Source organism: Somniosus microcephalus, chromosome 11 (assembly GCF_052327205.1).
Source record: "Somniosus microcephalus isolate GS21.2 chromosome 11, FLI_Smic_1.0, whole genome shotgun sequence".
Classification (NCBI taxonomy): Eukaryota; Metazoa; Chordata; class Chondrichthyes; order Squaliformes; family Somniosidae; genus Somniosus; species Somniosus microcephalus.
The window spans coordinates 177,732,535-177,758,203 of NC_140997.1; the positions used below are offsets into that span (position 1 = coordinate 177,732,535).

General features: G+C 41.9%; 2 protein-coding genes and 1 non-coding gene across 10 annotated transcripts in view; 2 read left to right on the top strand and 1 right to left on the bottom strand.

Moving 5' to 3' along the window:
* Positions 1–10,240, top strand: part of uba3 (ubiquitin-like modifier activating enzyme 3) — a 37,482-nt gene extending 27,242 nt beyond the window's left edge. For all 8 annotated transcript variants that reach the window (XM_086001460.1, XM_086001467.1, XM_086001465.1 and 5 more), the window contains 8 exons: positions 1,381–1,494; positions 1,586–1,639; positions 4,385–4,421; positions 4,514–4,595; positions 5,577–5,677; positions 6,627–6,690; positions 6,795–6,849; positions 9,299–10,240. In XM_086001460.1, coding sequence (XP_085857586.1) covers positions 1,381–1,494; positions 1,586–1,639; positions 4,385–4,421; positions 4,514–4,595; positions 5,577–5,677; positions 6,627–6,690; positions 6,795–6,849; positions 9,299–9,387 — 596 coding nt within the window. In that variant the 3' untranslated portion in view covers positions 9,388–10,240. The remainder of the gene's footprint in view (positions 1–1,380; positions 1,495–1,585; positions 1,640–4,384; positions 4,422–4,513; positions 4,596–5,576; positions 5,678–6,626; positions 6,691–6,794; positions 6,850–9,298) is intronic.
* Positions 10,241–16,510: 6,270 nt separating this feature from the next.
* Positions 16,511–16,651, bottom strand: LOC147111004 (U4 spliceosomal RNA). Its single transcript, XR_015080120.1, has one exon. It is a non-coding gene; the product is annotated as a U4 spliceosomal RNA (small nuclear RNA).
* A 4,514-nt stretch (positions 16,652–21,165) lies between these two features.
* Positions 21,166–25,488, top strand: LOC147111005 (uncharacterized). Its single transcript, XM_085999992.1, has 2 exons — positions 21,166–22,218; positions 24,791–25,488. The coding sequence occupies exons 1-2, from the start codon at positions 21,166–21,168 to the stop codon at positions 25,394–25,396; spliced, it is 1,659 nt and encodes a 552-aa protein (XP_085856118.1). The 3' UTR covers positions 25,397–25,488.
* The last annotated feature ends 181 nt before the right edge of the window (positions 25,489–25,669 follow it).

Consider the following 25,669-nt stretch of genomic DNA (forward strand, 5'->3'; position numbering starts at 1 on the left):
TTGCTCCACAATAGCAAAATACTGCATCTTTACACAAACCAGACAAGCTAACAATGTTTTATATAATATAAGATGCTTAAAGATTATAAGGTTGTAAATAAGAATATGTATGCATTATAGTGATCAGCAGTGAATAAAATTCTATTTCAATTCTGGGTTGATCCAAGGTGAAGAAATCCTATACAGGTCTGGCATGTTCCAGCTTGTTACTCTATTCAGGCTGTGTTAAGTGATATCTGACCTTTGATCTTTGGCATGACTGAAAGCAAGTTTGTCCCATTCTGGTCCACTCCGAAGCTCCAGCTGCTGCATGCCTCCACTCCACTTTGCAATGCACCTTGTTTGGATTGTGGCTTGCTGGAGCCCTGACTTGCTGCCTCTCCCACCCAGTCAAAAGGAATTTGGGGGCTTTAACAATAAGAGATTACCCCCCCCCCCCCCCCTTTTCCCCGGGCTACAAAATCATTCAGCAGTTAGAAATGGGATGAATCTCACGTTCCCCTTTTCCACTTCGATCCAAAATGGAACCTGGAGAGTGGATTTGAAGGATCACAAAGCCCGGGCCAGCTGCGATCAGAAATGGGATCTGAGATGGGGGATTAGATTTTTTCCCCCTTCCCCAAGATCCAAGGCTTGGAAAGGTAAATGAATGGATCACAACTCTCCTCTTCCCCTTGCCCTCTGTCTACCTCCACCTTTCCCCTCTCTCCTCTTCTGCCTGTATCCAATTATCTCCTCGCCCTCTAACCTTGCTTGAGCTTAGTACTGCATGTATCACATGATAGTGACGAATGCATGTGTATAGTGTTCATGTGTTTCCTCATTACTTAGAAGCAAATAGCTTGGAGACTGGGTAGCACAGTGCTTAGCACAATGTGCTTTCACCTCTTGGACACTTGATCAATCTGTTTTATTTCTGCTTGCAATAAGGTTGCAGAATTAAATTGGTTTAACCAATGGTAATTAAGTTCCCAGTGGAGCATGGGTTTGAGGCAATAACTGCCTTAATTCAGCAGTAATTGCAGCAAAATGGGTAACTTCACTCAGGTGTGAGGCCAGCTGGTATTGGAAGCAGAAGAATTCACAGGTGCAGGTGGCATTGTCTTTTGAAGTTGGAGTTGAGGCACATTGTTGGCCCATTTTGGTGGGAGCTTTACTCTGCATGTATCCAGTGCTATAAATTGAGTGCTTGATTCTGAAAGTGTGCTTAAAAGTGGAAGTGTTCCAGTTCCCAGCATTTACTTATTCTGGTGAACAAAAAAATAATGAACAAATATCTTGAACAGTCTTGTGGTTTAACCTGAGATTCCCTTATTGTCAGTACCAGAACTTGTACAGCATGCTTTATTGCCCAAATTAAGTACCACCTTTTTCCTACAGAGGGCGTTGCACTAGATGGTGATGACCCAGAGCATATCCAGTGGGTCTTTCAGAAATCGCTTGAACGAGCTGCTCAATTCAACATTACTGGTATCTCGTATAGACTTACACAAGGTGAGTCCTATAAAATAGGGAGAGATTTTTGCATATTTGTATTACTGTAAGTCTAAATTCATGTTAATGGGACCTTTGCCATTTGTTCCAGGTGTTGTCAAGAGAATTATCCCTGCAGTAGCATCTACCAATGCAGTAATTGCAGGTACAGATAGTGGTTAAGTAACATTTTGAGCTGAGTTTTTTGAATGCCAAAAGGTATTTCTGTTTGCATAGAAACATAGAAGATAGGAGCAGGAGTAGGCCATTCAGCCCCTCGAGCCTGCTCCGCCATTCGATGAGATCATGGCTGATCATCCAAACTCAGTACCCTGGACCTGCCTTCTCCCCATATCCCTTGATCCCTTTAGCTCTAAGAAATATATTTAACTCCTTCTTGAATATATTTAAAGACTTGGCCTCAACTGCCTTCTGTGGTAGAGAATTCCACAGGTTCACCACTCTCTGGGTGAATAAATTCCTCCTCATCTCTGTCCTAAATGGCTTACCCCTTATCCTTAGACTATGACCCCTGGTTCTGGACTCTCCGACCATCGGGAACATTCTACCTGCATCTAGTTTGTCCAGACCTGTCAGAATTTTATAAGTTTCGATGAGATCCCCTCATTCTTCTAAACTCCAGCGAGTATAAGCCCAATCGACCCAATCTCTCCTCGTACGTCATTCCTGCCATCCCAGGGATCAGCCTTGTGAATCTTTGCTGAACTCCTTCCATGGCAAGAACATCCTTCCTCAGACAAGGCGACCAAAACTGCACACAATACTCAAGGTGTGGACTCGCCAAGGCCCTGTACAACTGCAGCAGGACATCCTTGCTCCTGTACTCAAACCCTTTCGCTATGAAGGCCAACATACCATTTGCCTTCTTCACCGCCTGCTGCACCTGCATGCTTACCTTCAGCGACTGGTGCACAAGGACACCCAGGTCTTGTTGCACTTCCCCTTCTCCCAATCTATTGCCATTCAGATAATAGTCTGCCTTTCTGTTTTTGACACCAAAGTGGATAACCTCGCATTTATCCACGTTATATTACATCTGCCACGCTTCTGCCCAATCACTCAACCTGTCCAAATCATCCTGGAGTTTCTCGGTATCCTCCTCGCAGCACACACACCCACCCAGCTTTGTGTCGTCTGCAAAGTTGGAGATATTAACCTTGTGGGTGTCTGGTTTAAAACTAAAGATAACTGATCTCAACATTATAAAATCTATTGAAGCAGGAAAAGTACAGCATCTCCCAACCAGTTACACAATTTAATTTTACTATTGTTACTTCAGAAACATTTGAAGATTCTGTTTTGTAATTGTCAGAATGGTTTGTCTTTCATGAATCCTTTTAGGGATTTAGTGTGACTGGATGGGCAATTGCTTTATTTGAGTTAAGAGGTTTTACATACAGTCCAGAGCATTGCTTCTGAGTAAACTGGCAGTAATCCAGCTACATAAGTAATTTTTAAGCAATAAAGGTAGGTTTTGCAACCGTTGCATTTCCAACAAGCAAATGCAAAAACTTCTGATCCAATAGAGATGGAAAATAGAGATTTTTCTCTGCTCGGCTTCTATTCTTAAACTTGATTCATTATTTCATGGTCTCTTGTTTGCATAATTTATTCTGGTGTGGGACTGATCACTTTCCTATTGAGACATCATTTGGTCACCAACTTGCAGACAGCTATTCACACAATTGTTACAGCTGGCTGACCTAGGTTGTCTCCTCAATCTGGGCTGGATTCTGACTTGGGTATGACAGGGCAGTGTGGGAACCAACTTCACTTTCAGCCAGTCCCCTCTGAATTGTACTACCAATTTCCTGTTTGCAAAATGTTCAACATGGGGAAACAAATCCCTTCAGACAGAGACGAAAGCAAGCTCGCATAAAGCAATGTTGCAGTACTGCATTCTCCATATTTTATAATCATTCCCAATATAAATATTTACAAAACTTAAAATTACAAATCTTACATTTGTAATAAATTGTATTTTACACTAGCAGTGCAGAGGTTAAGTTCTGTTTAGCTCTTGAATAGAAGATACCACTAAAGGAGTTGTTGATCGTCCATTCTCCTTGTGAAGGAGGAATGTATAACTTACTGTCTAACAGTCTATTTCAGTACAATATGCAGTATTCTATTTCTGACACGTGTTCCAAGTTGTATGCTATTTTAAAATTAAAATTAGCTGTGGGATTTTAGTCGATGTAGTGGTCACGAGTGCTTAGCAGTCATTGCTAAATTCAGTATTCCATAGCAGAAAGGTAATTAATTATCATGGTGTAATTGGTCGCATAATATATCCATTATAAAAGATTCACTTGCACCTCTGGCATACTTTGGATCCTGTAGGGTTCCATTGCATGTAGCACAAATTTTATATTCATCCTTAAATAACTGAATATTCTCTATAGTGAACTTCTGGAATATCTGAATTATTGCAATACCAGGAGAAAACAACAGATGGCAACACTGTTTTTGTCTTGCAACAGTTGGTACAGTAGAACCTTGAAGTTACACACTGGACCAGTCAATTAAATGCATGGTGTACATGGAGAGCAATACTGTATACATTATTAACTCCTTCTCTGTCATGTAGTTTAGTCCTGCAATATGTATACCAGATTAAAATATATTTAGTGTCCATAATAAAGTCTTAAAGCAAAGTCCCTTTTGAATCATTGTAAAATTGTTAAGTCCAAATGTTAAGGAGACAAATGACTGAGGATTTGTTGTAGCCCATCTTTGAGAAAATGTTGGCAGAAACTAGGTTGGGGAGTCCTTAACACTTGTACAGTATTTTGTTAATATTGTTTATGGTCACTTATTGAAGACATGAACTTATTTGGTAATACATTAAAGATTGATTTTTGAAATAATGGCACTTTTTCTTCCCTAGCCGTATGTGCAACTGAAGTATTCAAAATTGCATCAAGGTGAATTTTTATTTTTAAACAATTGATCAATTATGGTTTTCATAATCTTGTCTGTTTTCAATAAAGGTTTAAATAAGTGTTATGTTTTTCAGTGCATATATTCCTCTGAATAACTACTTGGTGTTCAATGATGTAGATGGACTTTACACCTACACGTTTGAAGCCGAACGTAAGGTGAGTACCTGACACTTTATGAAGTGATGAGACAAATGTTTAACTATTGAGGGGCGTAACATGAAACTCACCGTTTTCTTTTCCCTGCACTTTAATTTTTTTTTAAATCCGCTTTTAGTGTTGCCACCGCATAGGATAACATCTTCAATGTGTGAATATCTGGAATAGCATAACTATCTGAGCTAAAGGAGCACCAATGTAAATTTGTGTTGGATGTTTGTGTCCCAAACCACACATCTGTCCGAACTACCTAGGATCCTAGCTCCCTAATAACAGCAAGGTGGTGAGGGGGACCTTGGGTTCGAGCTCAACAATGTAGCCCAGGCAAAGTGTGAACCCAGGGAGATGGGATGGAAGCATATAATTAGTGAAAGAAATGCACAAAGCAGTGCTGAAACCCTGAATACTAAACCTTTTACATTTTTATCTGACCATGGCCATGGAGCACTCCCTTGTGAGACTTAAATCTTGAAAATGGTTAAGATGTACCTCTTCAATTATAACACTGTCCAAATCCAAATAGCAAGCAATCTGGAATGCTTAACTAATAATCAAGTTTAGAAACCTGTTCATCAAAAACACAGTTAGGATAAAGCTGTAGAAATGTACAAAAAAAAATGCTTGTACGATGGGAAGTTCTGGTGTGGAATTTAATCTACTTTGAGACTTTCAGCAGCTGCCAATCCCTTGCTAGTTATTCATTATAAGTACAGTTAGTTGATCACACCAAACCTGTAATATGTACTTCTGTGATGAGTTTTTGCCCTACAATGGTGAGGAAATTTTCCAATTTGTGTAAAAGGAAGCTAATGATTTCATTAAATCTCTACATATCAATTTACCAATTTTAACCTATCCCTTCGCCTGTGTCAATTTTGTTGGAATGCTTGTTTTAATCTCTTAACTATCTGAAGACCCAGACTGGTAGCAGGAATGTTCTGAAATTTTCATTTGATTTTGTATGGCTGTTTTTATTTATAGGAAAACTGCCCTGCCTGCAGCCAGGTACCTCAAGATCTACAGTTTCCACCATCTGCAAAACTTCAAGAGCTCCTAGATTACTTAACTCAAAGTGCTTCACTGTAAGTTTCCTTTAAGCATTTACCTGTTGCTGTTGCAGGTCTCCTGTGTGTTTTAGTATGTGGTCCCAAGCACATTGGTGTGTCGTACAGGAAACTCTCGATTTACTGGCACCTAAATAACCGGAAATCTCTGTTAACCGGCAAAAATCAGGAGTAGGTTCAGGTAGGTTTTACTTCATATTAGTGGCCGTTCCTGGATCTGTGGCCGTGTAACCGGGGTTCCTGCACCTGTTGCTGTGCAACAGGGATGCTTGGTCTGTGGCCGGAGTTCCTGCACCTGTTGCCATGCAACAGGGACGCCTGGACCTGTGGCCGTGTACAGGGCTCTCGTACCTTTTAACTATACCTCTCTGTAATCTGGACTTTGTGATAAACCGGCACCATGTCGGTGCCGGATAAAAAAAAGTTTCCTGTATTATGATTTAGGATTAAGGTTTGTGCTGCTTTTGCCCACTTGAGTTCCTGAACGCAACCTGGTGACAGGAAGATTCTGAAGGAAGAAAATATTTTCATTCTCCTGTTCAATATTGGAGGGGTCTTACTGACTCGAGCTCCTCTCTAAGCTGTTCTAGGTAACCAAAGGAGAATAGTTGGTTGTTCAGCTCCAAGATGTGTGTAATCTGAATGCCTTGGCAATTAACAAGAACATTGCAATAGTATGGCAAAATGGAAGCCCCCGATCTTTTCCTCCAAAGACGCGCCTGCAATGTTTGTCTGCGCATCACTAAATTTAGCCAGAATAGGACCTTTCTTTGGTAATTGGGCAGTCAATATTGGTTCTCTTTAAAAATTATCTTGCACAGGAGTAAAAAGTAAGCTATACAAAAAGGTTTCATGACTATGCAATTAAGGACAATATAGGCTAATTGACCACAGTTAGCATTAATGAAGGGGTGGGTGAGCGACAATGTTGATGCACACAGTAATTTTTGCCCTGTGTCCTACACAGACAAATGAAGTCCCCAGCTATCACTGCAACTTTGGATGGAAAAAATAAAACACTCTATTTACAGGTAAGAGTTTTCATTCTGTAATAATTTGATACATCTGTGTCTAAACAACAAAAACATTTGTGAGGTTACTGTATTGAAAGCTAATGTCAGATCTGGTTTTACAGACTGTAGCATCAATTGAAGAAAGAACAAGACCAAATCTTTCAAAAACCCTGAAGGGTAAGTGTAAGATGCCAGAATTCTCAGGATTTCAAGAAGTTCTCCCAAGTGCCAAAATGTTTCTGTGCTTTTAATAGTCCTTTTGCTTACACCTTCATAATTGTTCATTTTAAATAGCAAACACCAGTCTTGAGCTCTTGGCATTTCCTGCTGCTTACTATTACTAATCTTCTGGTTTCCTGAAAAGTAAACATCTAGAATTATTACTTTTTTTAAAGCCTCTTTAAAAGCTGATGTGTTACTGAGTATCTCAGTCAGTAATGCAATCACACTGAGCAGTAACGGAGAGGGTGTTGAGAGCTAAAATAACAACCGGATTGTGACTGCTCCATCTTTCCCATTTTGCCAAATAATTCTGTCTCACATTTTCCCATTAAGTAGATTGCTTTTCTTTTGTGAGAAAGCGTTTTGATAAAACTGTTTCAATATGCCTGATGCTGATTTGCAAACATACGAAAATGATGGGGTGGAGCTGACCATCTGGTTCATGAAGCCTGCCACTCAATCGTAATGCTTGAAGCATCGTGATTAAATACCTCCAACCCACCAGCAGCCGTGTAATCTCCTGGGAGAGGCAGAAAAGTAGCTTAAAACCCCAGGGCCAGTTGGGGGGGGGGGGGGGAAGTGGTAAATTCCTCTCCGACCCGCTTAAGCATTCGAAACCAATCCAAGAGACCACATTGACCATGCTTGCATTACCTGATATTTCACCTACCTTTTTTTGTAAGACGTGATCTGCGCCCCAGCCAAGAACTGGTCCAGCTTTCTTTAGAATCAGCACTCGCTGCACAAGTCGGCAACTTGTTCCATCGGTCTGCTGGCCTCAGGGAAAAGAAGAACCGCCTAACATCTAACCTAATCACCTAGCCTTGTGTAACTTAAACACATGATCCCAGTCTATCAATAGGAATAAATCTAGCCCTTCAACTATATAACTCCTATCAAATCACCCCAAAGTCTACACATCTCTTAAAATGAATAGACCCAGCTTTTTAAGCCTATCTGAGTAATTAAGATTGTTTAAGCTAGGAATAATTTGTGTAGACCTTCTCTGAAGCTTTTCCAAAGCATCTATATCACCCCCCATATGAGGGGCCCAAAACTGGACATAGTATTCTAAATGTGGTCTAACCAAGGTCTTGTACAAGGACAAAATGGCATGCTTTGTTTTATATTGAATAGTCCTGTTAATACAACCTAATGCCCTATTTGCGTCAGCTATGGCTTCTCTGCGTTGGTAGTGAACCTTTAGTGAATTATGAACTGTAATGCCAAGATCCTTTTCTCTCTCAACCGATGTCAGCCCTTTTCTATGTAAAGTGTATGTATACTTGGTGTTGGTCCTGAACACTTTCTAGTGCTATTTTAGCAATTGCACTATTGACTGCCCCAACACTGCAGCCTCCAGGCATCCTCTAGTAGCTTAGCCAGGAGTCCACAGCTGGAATATTGTGTGCAGTTCTGGTCGCCACACTACAGGAAGGATGTGATCGCGTTAGAGAGGGTGCAGAGGAGGTTCACCAGGATGTTACCAGGGCTGGAGCGCTTCAGCTATGAAGAGAGACTGGGCAGGTTGGGTTTGTTTTCCTTGGAGCTGAGGAGGCTGAGGGGGGACATGATTGAGGTGTACAAAATTATGAGGGGCATAGATAGGATGGATGCTGAGGAGCTTTTTCCCTTAGTAGAGGGGTCAATAACTAGGGGGCATAGATTCAAGGTAAAGGGCGGGAGGTTTAGAGGGGATTTGAGAAAGAACTTTTTCACCCAGAGGGTGGTTGGAGTCTGGAACTCACTGCCTGAAAGGGTTGTGGAGGCAGAAACCCTCACAACATTTAAGAAGCATTTGGATGTGCACTTGAAATGCCATAGCATACAAGGCTACGGGCCAAATGCTGGAATATGGGATTAGATTAGACAGGGCTTGATGGCCGGCGCGGACACGATGGGCCGAAGGGCCTCTATCCGTGCTGTATTACTCTATGACTCCACTCTTTGTGTGTGATTAGACAGAGCGTTGGCAAAGTGCACAACTGTTGTGGTTGATCATGTCCCCAACACCACCACATGCAATTTCCAGAAGTGGTCTCAATACTGATATGGTTTGGGAATTCTGAACAATTTTTTCCCTCCCTAGCCCTGATAAAGGCTGTGATTTACTTTAGTTGGTGAATTAATTGATAGTTCCTTGAGCTATTGGAGTGATCTTTTACAGGCACTTAAACTGTGTTTTATTTAATCTTGAATAATAAATTTATGTTCTCTCAAACCATCATCAGTGGAGTATTTGCAGTCTTTGTACGACAGAAATTATTTGAGTTAATGGAAAACAGCATTGGAAATATGTAAGAAACACTAATCATTTTCCAGCAAACATTTGCATATGCTTAGATCTCAATTTCTTGTGAAGAATCCAGTCTTAACCTTAAGTTGAAATGATTTTATTTTCCAGAGTTGGGGCTTACAAATGGACAGGAGCTGGCAGTGGCTGATATAACAACGCCTCAAACAGTGCTTTTCAAACTCCATTTTACTACTTGACCGATTTTTGCAAACAATCTGAACAGTCAAATTGTACAAAAAATTAATTTAGGAAAAATATTGATCTGTTTATCATCAGTGTACTAGACTGTCATTTTCTAACAGGCTTGGATTTGAAGTTGGATATATTTACTAGTATCACATCAGGCCACAAATAGTTGACGGTGTACTGTATATATTATGTTTGAAATAGGATATGAGCTAAGTCGCCAATTTTAAGTAATAGCAATGACATTGTATATAGGCAACTGTGGCACTTGCTGTACTTTTTCATGCACTGTAACCTCTTGAGTATTGAGTTTTTAAGATTGTTTTACAGCAAGAAAGCAAGGAATCCAAATGTGTTTCAAAACATGTACAGAATGTTTTTTGTCAATTTTTCAAAAGATTTTTTTCCCTGGATGATGCGATTTTGGTTTTATATATTTATTGACATGGGATATTAGCTCTAACAAATATGTCTGGGTCACTTAAGTTTGCACTGATCCAGATTAATGCCATTATACATGATATTTAATTCGTCTGGAAACTAGACTTGTATTTCAAAAATAGAAAGTTATACAAATCCCAGTTGTGTTGCAATTTTTGGTTATGAATGATTTTTTTAAATGCTGTCCAAGAATGTTACTTTACAGCAAAACTTTTTCTTTCCTTGTGATGTGCAGTACATTGAGTGAAGCCCTGTACCAGAAACTGTTAAAATGATTTTTTTAAAGATTCTAAAATGTAAAGTATCTTTCATCCCTTTACAGATTCTCCAAGAGGTTGTGAAGACTAATAATAAAATGAGCAATAATACTGTTATTTAGGGTTGTACATTAGTCTACATTAAAATAAGCACGTGTGTATTCTGGTTAATGTCTTGCATTGCTCACATTGTAACATGCATGAAAAACAGTGGTTAAAAAATGGGATGGGTTTGTCCATGAAGTCGAAGTTCCAGTGTATCCAGAGTTTTGGGGGCTTTTTCTCCTGCTGAAGACAGCAGATCTATGGGAATATTGATGACCAGGAAATAATTGGATGTGATATTTTTGCCCACTTTGTGGAGTGTTGAATGTTGCTATTGAAATGGAAGAGAAAAATGTAGAAATATTTTAAAAAGGGGGTAGGGGTACAGGTATAAGGAACCAAGAGGAATAGCAGAGGGAGATAATTTAGCATACCAAATAGTAAGTGGGGCATAGGAATATAAGTGAAAATTATGGCAAAGTATGTAGCATGAGACACTATACAGAGGAAGCATGTTTTTAGAATACACCTGGAGAGAAGGGGCTAAATAAAAGTACTGTTATGGGTATGTATTGGACAGCTTTTTTTATAGTAGAATTTACAAAATGGCAATTCCAACATGGAAGTGTTGCAACATATAATTGCATTCAAGCAGTGCAATGGTGAATATCAAGCTGTTTGATACTGGAAAGCATCTTATTAAAACCGTGGCAGTAAATGTTCAAGAAGTTTTTTTTTTCCTCCTCTTAACCACCGGCTCTTGCTAGAGTACAGTTTCACAGATATGGGCAAAATTCTGGTACCATGCCAAATTGTCATTCTGCATTGTCAGCCTAAAGAGTAAGGGGGTGATTTTCATTCAGAAGTCGGGAAGGAGGCGGGACTACAACTTCGGGGTTGTAGTCCCGCCTCCATCGAGATGCGGCCAATCCACGCGATTTTAACTTGATTGACCTTGTTGAGCCCGCCCAGTGGGCTCAGCAGGCCAATTAAGGGCCACCCGGCAACAGATGATGTCACAGACTGAAATTTCATCTGTTGACATTTTGACAAATGAAATATCAGTGTTTCACAGCTGTTTGAAGCTGTCAAACACTGTCTTCTAACCTGAGTCCTTCTACACAGACTCAGTTAGAAATCTCACCGGCACAGAAAGCTGCAGGCTGTCACTTTTGACAGATCGCAGCCATTCTGCTTTCTGTGCCGGTTAGATGATGGACTCCCGAAACCTTGAGGAAGGAAGGCTGTAAAGGTAAGTACAGGTAATTTAATCATCTTTAAACACACCTTTGCACTCATGCACCCATCACTCACCTGAACACCGACATCTTGACCCTTCCAAGTCCTTCAACCTGACAGCCCAACTCCTCTAACTTGGCGTGGTTTGGAGCCATCGGGAATCCCACACTTCAAGCTTTAAAATAGGGATTAGGCTAAAAACTGCCTGGCAGTTAATTGGCACTAATCCTTTCCCGCCTCGGGGAGGCGGGTCCCAGTGCGGGACGGGTACCCGCCTCCTTTGAAACTTACATGGAGGTGGATTGGGGGCAGGATGGTGTTGGGACCCCTGAATTTGGGACTTTAACCCCCTGCCGCCTCCAATCCTGACTCCACGGGTCAATGAAAATTGACCCCCAAGTGTTGGCATGCTATTTGACTGTGGAGGGTATCACTGTTGAGAATAGTCTTGTCTTCACCTGATGTCCATACATGCACAATGTGCAGCATGGGGCCACTGGGTAGCAATCAGAAGTTGGGGCATTGAGGATAATTGCAGCATCTCAATTGCTGCAAGTGCAATCAGCCAAGACTGGGAATAGAACATCGGACCTTCTGGATTATATAACTTATTGCAACACCCTATGGTGTCTTTACTCACAAGGCCATTGCTGGAGTTTTAAAGTGTTATACTTGATTGCAAAGAAAATTAAGTTACAGTACATGTGCTTAATTTTGGAATTGTTTTTTAAATTCACAATTACGGCAGTTGGATGAACTTTAAACATTAGGAATTTTCAATGAGCTCAAAACTATTAAATGCCTGTTTAAAGTTTCTATTAGCTTTGTCTATTTTTCTCAATTTATTAAGGTTGTCACTTATGCTTGTAGTCCACACCCAGTACCCACATGCATTTTCCAACCAGGATCACTGCTGATTGAGAGCAGGAACTCTTAAGTGTATGCTTTTCCCTTGACCTCCCCTCCACTCTGCAGTTGTGTCCAGCATGCACAGCTGAAAGTTATTGTTTCCATTGTAATGATGCTGCAGTTATACATAAAGACACAATGTTCAGCAAGAACAGTCAACTATACCACCAGAGGGTGGAATCAAGATCTTGCCTAGATCAAAAGCAGAATCTTTTGAGTAACATGGGTGTTGTCCTGATTATTTAAAAAAGGGGGGGGGGGGAAATCAGAAACCAGCTGCAGCCCTTGGGTATCAGTGTGGTGGATGGGCCAATAGGAATAACTACCCACATCTGTCAATGAAAGGAAGCCCTTAGTGAACCAATCCTGGACAGGCCAGAACCAAGTGGAGAAAATTAGACTGATTTATCATGTTTATTCTTTACCAAAGAGAGTGCCCATTCAAGAGTAGCTACCATCCAGTTAAATTCCCATTTACTGAAACGGAGTTACTTTAGAATCAGCATAGCCAGCCATAACAATTTGGTAGAGCCTCAACACTTATTAACACATTTCCAATGCCTTTCCCATCAGCACGGATTTGTTAAGCATAAATCGTGTTTGACTAACTTGATAGCGTTCTTTGAAGTAATGGAGAGGGTTGATCATGGTAATGTGGTTGACATTTATATGGACTTTCAAAAGGTGCTTCACAAAGTACCATATAATATACTTTTTTTTAGCAAAATTAAAGCCCCTGGGATTAAAGGGGCAGTGACAGTGTGGGTACAAAATTGGCAAAGGGATTGAAAGCAGAGAGTAGTGGTGAACATTTGCTTTTTAAGATGGGAGGGAAGTATGCAGTGGTGTTCCCCAGGTGTCGGTATTAGAACCACTGCTCTTACTGATGTATATTAATGACCTGAACTTGGGTATGCAGGCATATGAAACTTGGGAATGTAGTAAGCAATGAGGAGGATAGTAACAAGAGTTCAGGAGGACCGAGACAGACTGGTAAAATGGGCAGACACATGGCAGATGAAATTTAATGCAGAGAAGTAAGAAGTGATACATTTTGGTAGGAAAAATGAGACACTAAACTAAATGGTACAATTTTAAAGGGGGCGCAGGGACAGAGACACTTGGGGGCGTATGTACACAAATCTTTGAAGGTGACGGGACAAGTTGAGAAGGCTGTTAAAGAAGCATAAGGGATCCTTGACTAATAGAGGAAGAGTATAAAAACAAAAGTTATGCTAAACCTTTATAAAACACTGGTTAGGCCTCAGCTGGAGTATTGTGTTCAATTCTGGGCACCACACTTTAGAACCTAAGAAATAGGAGCAGGAATAGGTCACTTGGCCCCTCCAGCCTGCTCCACCATTCAATAAGATCATGGCTGAACTGGGGCTCAAAACCTCTTCCCTGCCTGCTCCCCATAACCCTTCACTCCCTTATCTTGCAAAAATCTGTCTATCTCCAACTTAAATGTATTAATAACCCAGCCTCCACAGCGCTCTGCGGCAGAGAATTCCACAGATTTACGACCCTCTGAGAGAAGAATTTCCTCCTTATCTCAGTTCTGAAAGGGCAACCCTTTATTCTGAAGCTATTCCCCCGAGTTCTAGGTTTCCCCACAAGGGGAAACATCCTCTTTGCATCTACCCTATCGAGCCCCCTCCCTATCTTATGTTTCAATAAGATCACCTCTCATTCTTCTAAATTCCAATGAGTATAGGCCCAGCCTGCTCAACCTTTCCTCATAAGTCAACCCCCTCATCTCTGGAATTAACCTAGTGAATCATCTCTGAACTGCCTCCAATGCAAGTACATCCTTCCTTAAATAAGGAGACCAAAACTGTACGCAATACTCAAGGTGTGGTCTCACCAATACCCTGTACAGTTGTAGCAGAACTTCCCTGCTTTTATACTCCAACCCCCTTGAAATAAAGGTCAACGTTCCATTTGCCTTTTTGATTACTTGCTGTACCTGCATGCTAACCTTTTGTGTTTCGTGCACAAGGACCCCCAGGTCCCTCTGAACTGTAGCATTTTGTAATCTTTTAAATAATTTGCTTTTTTTATTTTTCCTGCCAAAGTGGATAACGTTGCATTATACTCCATCTGCCAAATGTTTGCCCACTCACTTAGCCTGTCTATATCCCTTTGCAGATTCTTGGAGTCCTCTGCACAACTTGCTTTCCCACCCATCTTTGTATCATCTGCAAACTTGGCTACATTATACTCGGTCCCTTCATCCAAGTCATTAATGTAGATTGTATATAGTGGAGGCCCCAGCACCAATGCCTGTGGCACCCCACTAGTTACCGTTTGCCAACCGGAAAATGACCCATTTATCCCGACTCTCTGCTTTCTGTTAGTTAGCCAATTCTCTATACATGCTAATATATTACCCCCAACTCTGTGAGCTCTTATCTTATGCAGTAACCTTTTATGTAGCACCTTATCGAATGCCTTCTGGGAATCCAAATACACCACATCCACTGGCTCACCTTTGTCCATCCTGCTCGTTACATCCTTAAAGAACTCCAGCAAATTTGTTAAACGTGATTTCACTTTCATAAAACCATGCTGACTCTGCTTGACCGCATTATGATTTTCCAAATGCCCTGCTACTGCTTCCTTAACGAAGGACTCCAGCATGTTCCCAATGACAGATGTTAGGCTATCTGATCTATAGTTTCCTACTTTCTGTCTTCCTCCTTTCTTAAATAGGGGTGTTACATTTGCGGATTTCCAATCCGCTGGGACCTCTCCAGAGTCCAGGGAATTTTGGTATATTGCAACCAATGCATCCACTATCTCTGCAGCCACTTCTTTTAAGACCCTGGGATGCAGGCCATCTGGTCCAGGGGACTTGTCGTCTTTTAGTCCCATTATTTTACCAAGTACTATTTCCTTAGTGATAGTGACCGCCTTTAGCTCCCCCCCCCCGCCCCCCTTAGGAAGGGTATCAAGGCTTTGGAGAGGGTGTAGAAGAGATTTACTAGAATGGTACCAGGGATGAGGGACTTCAGTTATGTAGAGAGACTGGAGAAGTTGGGGCTGTTCTCCTTAGAGCAGATTTGATAGAGGTGTTCAAAATCATGAATAGTTTTGATACTGTTTCCGGTTGCAGAAGGGTCGGTAACCAAAGGACACAGATTTAAGGTGATTGGCAAAAGAACCAGAGGTGACAGGAGGAAACATATTTTTACATAGTGAGTTAGTGATCTGGAATATATTGCCTGAAAGGGTGGTGGAAGCAGATTCAATAGTAACATCCAAAAGAGAATCAGACAAATATTTGAAGGAGAAAAAGATTGCAGAGGAGTGGGGTTAATTGGGTAGCTCTACAAAAGAGTTGGCACAGACACGATGGGGCAAATAGCCTCTATCATCCTATGATTCTACATGTCTTGTATAAAGGTGCACTTACACTGCAAGTTTAGCATTGGTGCGACACAACACTGCCAGTATAAATCCAGAGCTGGGACGGAAGAAAAGCTGATATGCTTTGGTTTAACACCACATGGTGTATGAATCATAGTGCACTGTTAAACCTAGTGTACAAAGTACTCAGATGCCTAATAAGTGTCTTCAGTCAAGTGTTGGCGATTCTAATTTTTAGGAGAGAGCTTTATGTGTGCCTGTAATCAAGTTATCCTATACAGCGGCCACGCAATTTAAACAGGGCTGCAACTGCCTGGTAGCTGTACTTTAAATCTTCCCCCGCTATGGATACAAATTAGGTTTATGGGGTTGAATAGGAGAAGCACAAAATAATGTGTAGCTATGGACGGCTGTCAGCCATACAGGCGGCCATAGCCACTCTAAACGAGCTTGCTTGCTTCCATTCTGAGCCACGCCTGACATTCTATTCCCTGTTCAGATGCTCACACTAAAGCAGGATCATGTCCAAGTAATGCAATTGCCAAGTCAGCTCGTTCCAAGGTCGAAAACGATACTGCCGTGGTAAGCAGGAAGTACGATTAAAGATTGGACTTGGTTTATAAAGCTGCAGCTACCAACAGAGGGCGCAAGATTTCTGATACATGAAACATTTAAAGATACTATTACTTCCTATGTAGTGCTAAACGATAATTTGGCAGCTGCTTATTATTACCATCTATGAAGGGTTTATTTATTTAAAATTGCATTATTTGCTGAAGACTAGCTGTAAGTCTATATAAACTCCTGAAGCGGTCGGGAAATGCCGGCTACCTACTTATAATTCAAAATCTGTTTTTCATTGTAAAGTCAGTCTCCGCAGAGACTGTCAAAAATTGCCATTGCCGACTATATTTCAAGTCGTCATAGCGGGGTATTGGGAAAAGTTTTCAATAAGCAATAATCGCGCCTCGGTTAAACCTCATCGGCTACGATACTGCCACTGCGCAAAGCTAACATATTTTGCCCTGACGAGCGGTGGTCTATCAGCCGCATACAGTTCACAGTTGTAGTGGGTCTAGCTAACACAAGTTCAAAAAATGTTGCATCATCAGCTAGGATTGCTTTTCTACCAGGAATCATATTGTGTTCTTAACACAAATCGGCAGAAAAGCATTTTGTCAGCAAAACATTGAAATGAACGTAAAGGATTATGGGATGGAAATATGTTAATCGTTGTGTAATGTTCTGGCTACTTTAAAATAATAATAACACTATTGCGCTGCCAATAAATAACTCTATTGATATGCAAGTACCAGTGGTGGGCAAAATGCTGTTTTGGCACTCTTAACATCTGTTTAAAGTATTATTATCCTTTAATTATATGCTATTCTTTTACCCAGTGCAATCAATGTATGTCTCTTTCCTGCTGGCCATGCCTTCAGTTTCCTCGGCCCAAAGCTCTGGACTTCCCTCCCTAAACCTCTCTGTCTTTCTACTTCTATCTCCTCCTTTAAAACACTCCTTAAAACCTACCTCTTAGACCAAGCTTTAATCACCTGTCCTAATACCTCCTTATGTGGCTCGGAGCACTTAAACAACCCTTCTCAAAGTCACAATTGACATCCTATGTGACTGTGGCCATGGTAACCTATCCCACCTCAGCCTTCTTGAACTGTCTGCAGCCTTTGGCATGGTTAACCACTCCATTACATAGAATATACAGTACAGAAACAGGCCATTCGGCCCAACTAGTCTGTACTGATGTTTATACTCCACAGAAGTCTCTTCCCATTCCATCTCATCCTTTCAGCATATCTTTCTATTCTCTTTTCTTTCATGTACTTGTCTAGTTTCCTTTGGAAAGCATCTAAGCTATTTGCCTCAACCACTTCCTGTGGTAGTGAGTTCCAAATTCTAACCACTCTCTAAGTAAAGACGTTTCTCCTTATATCCCTATTAGATTTATTAGTAACTGTCTTGTATTTATGGCCCCTAGTTTTGATTTCTTCCACAACTGGAAACATTCTCTCCACATCTACCCTGTCCAACCCATTCATAACTTTAAAGATTGCTACCAGGTGTCCTCTAAGTCTCGCTTTTCTAAAGAAAAGAAGCTATGACCTGTTCAATCTTTCCCGATAGATGTAATCTCTCAGTTCCAGTAACATCCTTGTAAATCTTTTTTTGCACTTTACATAAGAACATAAGAAATAAGAGCAGGAGTAGGCCATATGGCCCCTCGAGCCTGCTCCGCCATTCAATAAGATCATGGCTGATCATCGACCTCAACTCCACTTTCCCGCCCAATCTCCATATCCCTTGATTCCCCTAGAGTCCAAAAATCTATCGATCTCAGCCTTGAATATACTCAAAGACTCAGCATTCACAGCCCTCTGGGGCAGAGAATTCCAAAGATTCACAACCCTCTGAGTGAAGAAATTCCTCCTCATCTCAGTCTTAAATGGCCTACCCCTTATCCTGAGACTATGCCCCCTAGTTCTAGACACTCCAGCCAGGGGAAACAACCTCTCAACGTCTACCCTGTCAATTCCCTTCAGAATCTTGTATGTTTCAATGAGATCACCTCTCATTCTTCTAAACTCCAGAGGATATAGGCCCATTCTACACAATCTCTCATCATAGGACAGCCCTCTCATCCTGGGAATCAATCTAGTGAAACCTTTGTTGCACCGCCTCCAAGGCAAGTATATATTTCCTTAGATAAGGAGACCAAAACTGTGCACAATACTCCAATGCTTCTTATGTCCTTTTTATAGTATGTACACCAGAACAGTGCATAGTATTCTAAGTGCGGCCTGACCAGGATCCTGTACAAGTTTAACTTAACATCACTACTTTTGATTTCTGTGCCCCTAGAAATAAATCCCAGTGCTTCGTTAGTATTTTTAATTGCTTTGCTGATCCGTGATGCTGCTTTTAATGATTTGTTCACCTATAACAACAACTTTTATTTATATAGTGCCTTTAACATAGTAAAATTCCCAAGGTGCTTCACAGGAGTGTTATAAGACAAAAATTTGACACTGAGCCACATAAGGAGAAATTAGGGCATGTGACCAAAAGCTTGGTCAAAGAGGTAGGTTTTAAAGAGCATCTTAAAGGAGAAAAGAGAGGCGGAGAGGTTTAGGGAGGGATTTCTAGAGCTTAGGGTAGACAGCTGAAGGCATGGCAACTGATGGTTGAGCGATTATAATCAGGGATGCTCAAGAAGGCAGAATTCCCTAGATCCCTTTGCTCTTCTACCTCATTCAGTTTCTTATTTTCTAAGGTGTAGGTGATGTTTCTATTTTTCCTACCAAAGTGCATCACCTCACATATATCTATGTTAAAGTTCATTTGCCATTTACTGTAATTGCCCAGTCTGCAAGATTTCTAATGTCTTGTATTATGTTTCATTCTTCCTCAGTGTTAGTTATACTCGCCAGTTTGATATTATCTGCAAAGTTTGATTTTGAGTTAATTGTTCCTAAATCCAAATCATGAATGTAACTTATAAATAACAGTGGTCCTGAGGATATAGAATGCAAAACAATGGTAACAACTCGCTTCGCATAGCCAAGGACCCTGTCAATCTAAAATGGAGGATCCTGTCAGCATAAAATGGTGGTGAAATGTCAACATCGCTGAGTCACTTGCATATTGTAAGAAATGATCATGTTAACTCAAGAAACTGTGAAGGCAGCAGGAAGTAAAATAAAAGAAGCTAAACTGATCTGTGGCTGCTAATATGGCTGGCACCCACGATGTCACACCTTGCTGGTGGAAACAGTGTAGGGCGGAGTGCAGAGGTTATACAGACAATAGGCGATCAGAAAACACATTACCATGATTGCAAATGCATTACCATAATGATTAGGTGATCGTGAAACCATTACCAGCATATTTACTTAACTATAAACCATTCAGTGAAATGTGACTTCTTTGTTTCATACTGCCAGGCCAGGAAATCAAATTAAATGTATACGTGTACAGCTTGGGATTGGTGCAGACTGTACGATGTGTTAATGTCTTCTCAAATGCAAGTATAATAATGTGGCACACTGTATGAAAGATTGCTTGCTCTGGTTTAACCTGTCGGACTCTTCTGGAGTCAGGACTGTGCTGTATCAGAGTAAGTCTCCCGGGATGACGGAATAAAAACTGTTGAACTCAACCAGTATTCGACTCAGTGTTTGTACTGAACCAGATTGAGGACCAAAAGAATCGTTTCAACATTTGGTGTCAGAAGTAGGATCTCAACGGACGATCACCGAGAATTCGCGAAATTAAGAGCCGAACTAGTTTTGGACGTGAGAGGAGGAAATGGGCCCCCGGAGTGAGTATGTTTAAATTTACCACCTCGGTTTTCCTCTGATCCGTAAGTCCGATAAAAGTTTTGCCACTGGCTAATTCTTGCGTGGTGTCCCGACGAGATCTGGGTCAATCTGGCGAATACTGTGTAAACTTAGGAAATAAGTATCCAAGTCGGGTAACGCGCTGGCCTCGTATTTCACTTGGTCCGCTCAGGCTCCGATTGGACTAAAAAGTAGATAAGTAGTGATTTTAGAGAAAGAGAAAAAGAATACTTGAAAGAAAGTAAAAAGAGAGTCAGGGACTCTAGAGCTCAAGCAACTTGTACTCAGGGAGTGCAAGATAAGGGTCGTATAAGTTGAATAATTAGAGTTTAAGAATACCTGTACCAGGCGGTGACAGAGGCTAAATTTACAATTTGAATAATTAGGCTAAGAATACCTGTACCAGATGGTGACAGAGGCTAAAATTACTATTTGATGAATATAGACGACTCACTGTGTTTTTGTTTGGTCTAAGTATTGTAGTTATTGTATTGTGGTGTTTAGTTTTGTGTGCCGGTATCCGTGAAATACACGAGACACTTTTAAAAACGTAACTCGAATCCTGAAAGGGAGCCCTTAGTGTAAGAGAACCATGGGTAATTACCTAGACACAACAAGTGACGAGGGCAGTGCCTTACAAACATTATGTGACAAATATCCAGATAAAGCCCAACAATTGAGACTACTCTCAGGGAGTTTAAATAAAAAATTAGGCAGCGAACAATGGCCACTAGGGGGTCCCAAAAGTTTAGAAACGGTTAAACAAGCTCAAGAAATGATTTGGGAAAAGAACATGGGAAGCAAGACTAAGAAACTAATTGGACTCTGGCGACAGTACTGCCAAGAAATTAAAGACAGTTCCCTATTAGCCAGCTGGCAAGAAAATGCTGTTAAATTAGGAATAAAGTTAACCGAAGGAGGAAATCCTAAACCCATTGAAATACTTAAGAAAGAATGTGCACATGAGAAAAGGTCAAAATCTGAAAAGGCGCCAGATAAAAAGGATAAAAATGAACTACGTAGTTCAATGGTTGGCCTTAGGTTGAAAGAGGGAGACGGAACAGATGAGGACTTAGACAATTGGATGTACAGAACTCCTAATGCGCCACCTCCTCAGCCACCCCAGTACATCAATATTTACCCCTCCCTTCCAACATCGGCCTCACTAGCGATGCCTAATACTACCCCTCCAGCAACCCTCTCCGCAACCAGTCCCCCATTCACTCCAGGAATACCCCCAACCACCTTACCCGATAGTGCCACAGGCGTTACTGATCCCATAAGTAGTCGGGCCCGGTTACAAACGGCAGGACAGACAAACCCTGTGCCAAATTATACTCCTACCCGGAGTGATAAGAAAAAGAAAAAGAAGGAAGAAGAGGAACGGGGAAATAAGAAAAGAGTCAGACAGTTAGTTCAACATAAATCCACTCAGGAAAGCGACACTGAGTCATGTAGTGACTTTACCGATTCGGAGGATGATTTATCACCTCCTGAGGATCATGAGTCAGAATCAAAAAATCATTCCGGTAACCCACCCAGGAGCCTTCCAGTGAGAAAGATGCCAAACCCAGATCAGGCTAATGCCGCAGCTAACCCCACCATAGATGTATTCTTCCCATGGAAGCCTAATGAATTAATGTCTATCCTAACTAATGCGCCGGATCGCCACAAAGCGCCTCAAAAGTCTGTGGACTTTTTACGAACCACCATTCAAGTGTACAACGCTGAATCCCGAGATTTATGGGCTTTAATCCAACAAGTACTGACCCCCTCGGAACATACTCGATTCTTAACTCACTTGCGACATGCTAATCTGGCAGCCCTAAATGTGGCCATGGGGAATGACAATGATAGAATAACAGCCATGCTTACGGCTGCTAGTCAAACACTTCAGAAGCCTATTAACATATCCAATGTCCTAGATACTAAGCCAAAGAAAGATGAGGGACCTGAGGAATTTTTGGAGAGATTCTGTGAGGTTTATCAGGGACAGTCGGGGGACACCAATTATCAAGGAGGAGCCAATTCACCCCAATTCTGCGCCATTCTGACGAACTGCCTTCCGGCTGCGGTAGCAACCGCAATTAAAACCAATAATATGAACTGGGCAGAAAATAGCCCAGCTAAAATTACTAGAGCCATAAAATATTATTGGAAAGAGAGTAAAGGTTTGGAGAACCAACCCCAGAAGACAATAAAAACAGAATATGTCGTGAAGGAAGTCCCAATTCAACCACACACGATAGGCAGGACAGGGTATCAGATGGAACCTCAATACTGTACCCCTGGACGGGTAGACTCTCAGAATTATGGATATTACACTCATCCAAACGGCCCCGATGCTACTGCATACGGCCAACCCTATGCCCCTCCACAACAGAATTACGGAGGTAGAGGAAGGGGTAGAGGACAAGGACGGGGATACCAAGGTCCAAGACAAGGGCAGTGTTATAACTGTGGAGAGGATGGCCACTGGGTCAGAGACTGCCAATCCTTAGCCTATCGAGACCCACCTAGGAGAGGCATGGGAAGATGGAGAGGAAACAAAGGAGGACCTAGTGGAGGCAGGGGAGGATATACCAATTTCTCCCAGAACAATCCATTCCCACAGAATTGACTAGCTAATCTAGTGGTCAGCACTTTACATTCGGACCGAGAACCCTTATTAATGTTGCAAATCCAGGATCAATGGTATCCCTTTTTAGTAGACACTGGAGCCGCCATGTCCTCTGCCCAATCGGACCTTAAACTTCCCCGATCCAACAAGACCCAGGAATTATCAGGCTTCCAAGGTCAAATGACCAAGTATGCTATGTCAGAACCAGTTCAGGTGACCTACAAAAATCAATCTGCAACCCACCAATTTGTAATAACTACCGGCTTGGACTGCAATTTGATGGCCAGAGACTTACTATGTGCATTCCAACTCAAACTTGATTGTGGTGATGAAGGAATAGCAATAGGACATTGGGCAAATAAAAGGCAATGTTATGTTTTGACTACACCTCAATGGTGGTCGCTCGACCTCAATGCATCCTCCTATCATGTGACACTGGCATATGATCGAAGTGGAAAGGATAGGACCCTTGAGGAGTATTTTAAAGATCAGGAAGGTACCGAATGGACAATCTACCTCAAGGCTGTAGTAACTGGACCTGAGGGAAAAGCAGAGTTTGTGCAGGTTCCCTTACACTTGTGGAAGCAGCCTTCGACAGTGGCCCCTCATATCACGCGGGAAGTTAACCAGCCTTTCCATGCCAAAGATTTGGGGCCTATGGTAAAACGAGCGATCGATCAGGCAAACCCTGAATGTCACCAACCGCAACAGTTACCCGGAGGTCTGATGGTCCAATTTTACCAAAACCCTGAGCCTAGCCTGACTGTGGTGCACCGTCATGTAGGGAAAGACATACTGGAGTATGTGAACCCACAGGTATGGGCAGAAGACCCAACGCATGTAGGTCTAACCGGCATAAAACCCATTGAGATCCCAGTGAAGGAAAATGTGACCTTGCTGACGGTACGACAATACCCTTTGAAACACCAAGCTCTTCCGAGTATAGACAGACTCATTAAGGGATTGTTGGAGCAGGGAATTTTGGTAACTTGCCAATCCAGTTGTAATACACCCATCCTGGCTGTTCCAAAGCCTGGTAAGCCTGATCAGTTCCGCCTAGTGCAGGATTTACGAGCAATAAATGCGATTGTTCAGCCACTTCATGCGCTAGTACCTAATCCAGCACACATCTTGGCCTCGATACCTGCTGATGCTACAGTTTTTGCGGTAGTCGATCTCCAGCACGCCTTTTTCTCCCTGCCATTGGCCACTACTAGCCAATACCTTTTTGCCTTCACTTACAACGGTCAGCAGTATACGTGGACTCGATTACCCCAGGGCTTTGTGAATTCACCTACCCTGTTTTCGCGGTGCCTTCAACAGCAATTACAGACACTGACATTAAATTGTGGCTCCAATCTGATCCAATATGTGGATGACCTTCTCATTGCTAGCCCTGATGAGCTAAGTAAACAGAGAGGACACTATTCAGTTGTTGAACTATCTCTCAGAATTAGGATATGTGGTATCTCCAGCGAAAGTATTGGTGGCTCAGAAGACAGTTAAATTTCTTGGAGTTATGTTATCAGCCGAAAACCGCAGTTTGGAAACTAGCAGAATACAGCCAATATGCGAGACGCCAACCCCTAAAACGGCCAAACAAGTCAGGCAGTGGCTGGGAATGGTTAATTATTGTCGACAGTAGATACCTAATATTGCAGTATTAACCAAACATCTGACTCCCTACACGGCTAAAGAGGGAGAGTTTGAGCTGGAACTAGAGGCACAGCAGGCATTTGAGGAATTAAAACAGGATCTGGTCCAAGCACCAGCCCTGGGACGACCCCTGTATGATAGGCCATTCCAGTTATATTGCACAGTAATGAACGATTGCTCAACAGCAGTTCTGACTCAGAAGCATGGAGATAAGCATCGACCGGTAGCTTATTATTCATCAAAACTGGATCCGGTAGCCTTAGGACATTCCTATTGCACCCAGATCCTTACAGCCATCTACAACAGTCTACAGTCAGCTGCTAATATGACACTTCAGCAGGACATTACCGTGTATAGCTCTCACTCAGTCACTGCGTTATTGGGGCAATTGCAGACCCAACACCTGACTACCGCCAGGCAAAATAAGTATGAAATATACTTACTGAACAACCCTCGGCTAGCATTTAAACACTGTAGCACTATCAACCCTGCCAGTTTCCTTGCAAATCCGCCCTCCGAGAGTGATGAACCAAGCCATGATTGCTTAAACCTCATTAAGGATGATACCTCAGTCCGACCTGATCTGTCTGACACTCTTATTGCAGATCCCGATATTACCATGTATACGGACGGCAGTTCTTCAGTTGATGAGATGGGAAAACGAATTTCTGGTTATGCAATTGTAAATCAGGAAGGTGTCACCTTAGAATCAGCAGCCTTTGAATCCCCTTTTTCTGCCCAGCAAGCCGAACTGTTTGCACTCATACGAGCTTGTACTTTGGGAGAAGGATTACGAATTAATGTATATACAGACTCTAGATATGCCTTTGGAGTAGTTCACGACTTTGGACAATTGTGGAAAAATAGAGGATTTCTAACCTCTTCGGGCAGCCCGATCTCTCACCGTCAGTTAGTCTCAGGTCTCTTGCAAGCCCTTTTACTCCCCAAACAGATAGCTGTGATTAAATGCTCTGCCCATACCACTGGCCAAAACCCGGTAGATATAGGAAACCGCCGCGCTGATGAGGCGGCCAAAAATGCTTCTAGGAGTCACCAAATGATTGTGCCCCGAATGATGAGGCAGACTAAAAATTCCAAAAAGAATCAGTCTACCTCGGAAAACTAATGCCAACCATCCAAGAGGTGATTAAGTTGCAGGAGGACGCTCCTGGTAGTGATAAGCATTTGTGGAGAGAATTGGGATGTGTATATAACCCTTTATCAAAACTCTGGACTATTCCGCGGAACAGACTTGCATGTCTGATGAGCTAGCTTTATGGGTTATTGAATGTGTACACTTTGCAACTCATTGTGGTGCCAGGGCAGTGGGTGATTTGCTTCTAAGTACTTGGTGGCATCCAAGGCTTCAAGCAATAGCACAGAACATTAGCGATCGATG

Bases quoted from the DNA above. Each gene is read 5' to 3' on its own strand.
- LOC147111005 (XM_085999992.1), top strand. From the start codon at position 21,166: ATGCCTAATACTACCCCTCCAGCAACCCTCTCCGCAACCAGTCCCCCA. The intron at 22,219-24,790 runs GTCCCAATTCAA...CCGCCCTCCGAG, and splicing joins CAGAATATGTCGTGAAGGAA to AGTGATGAACCAAGCCATGA.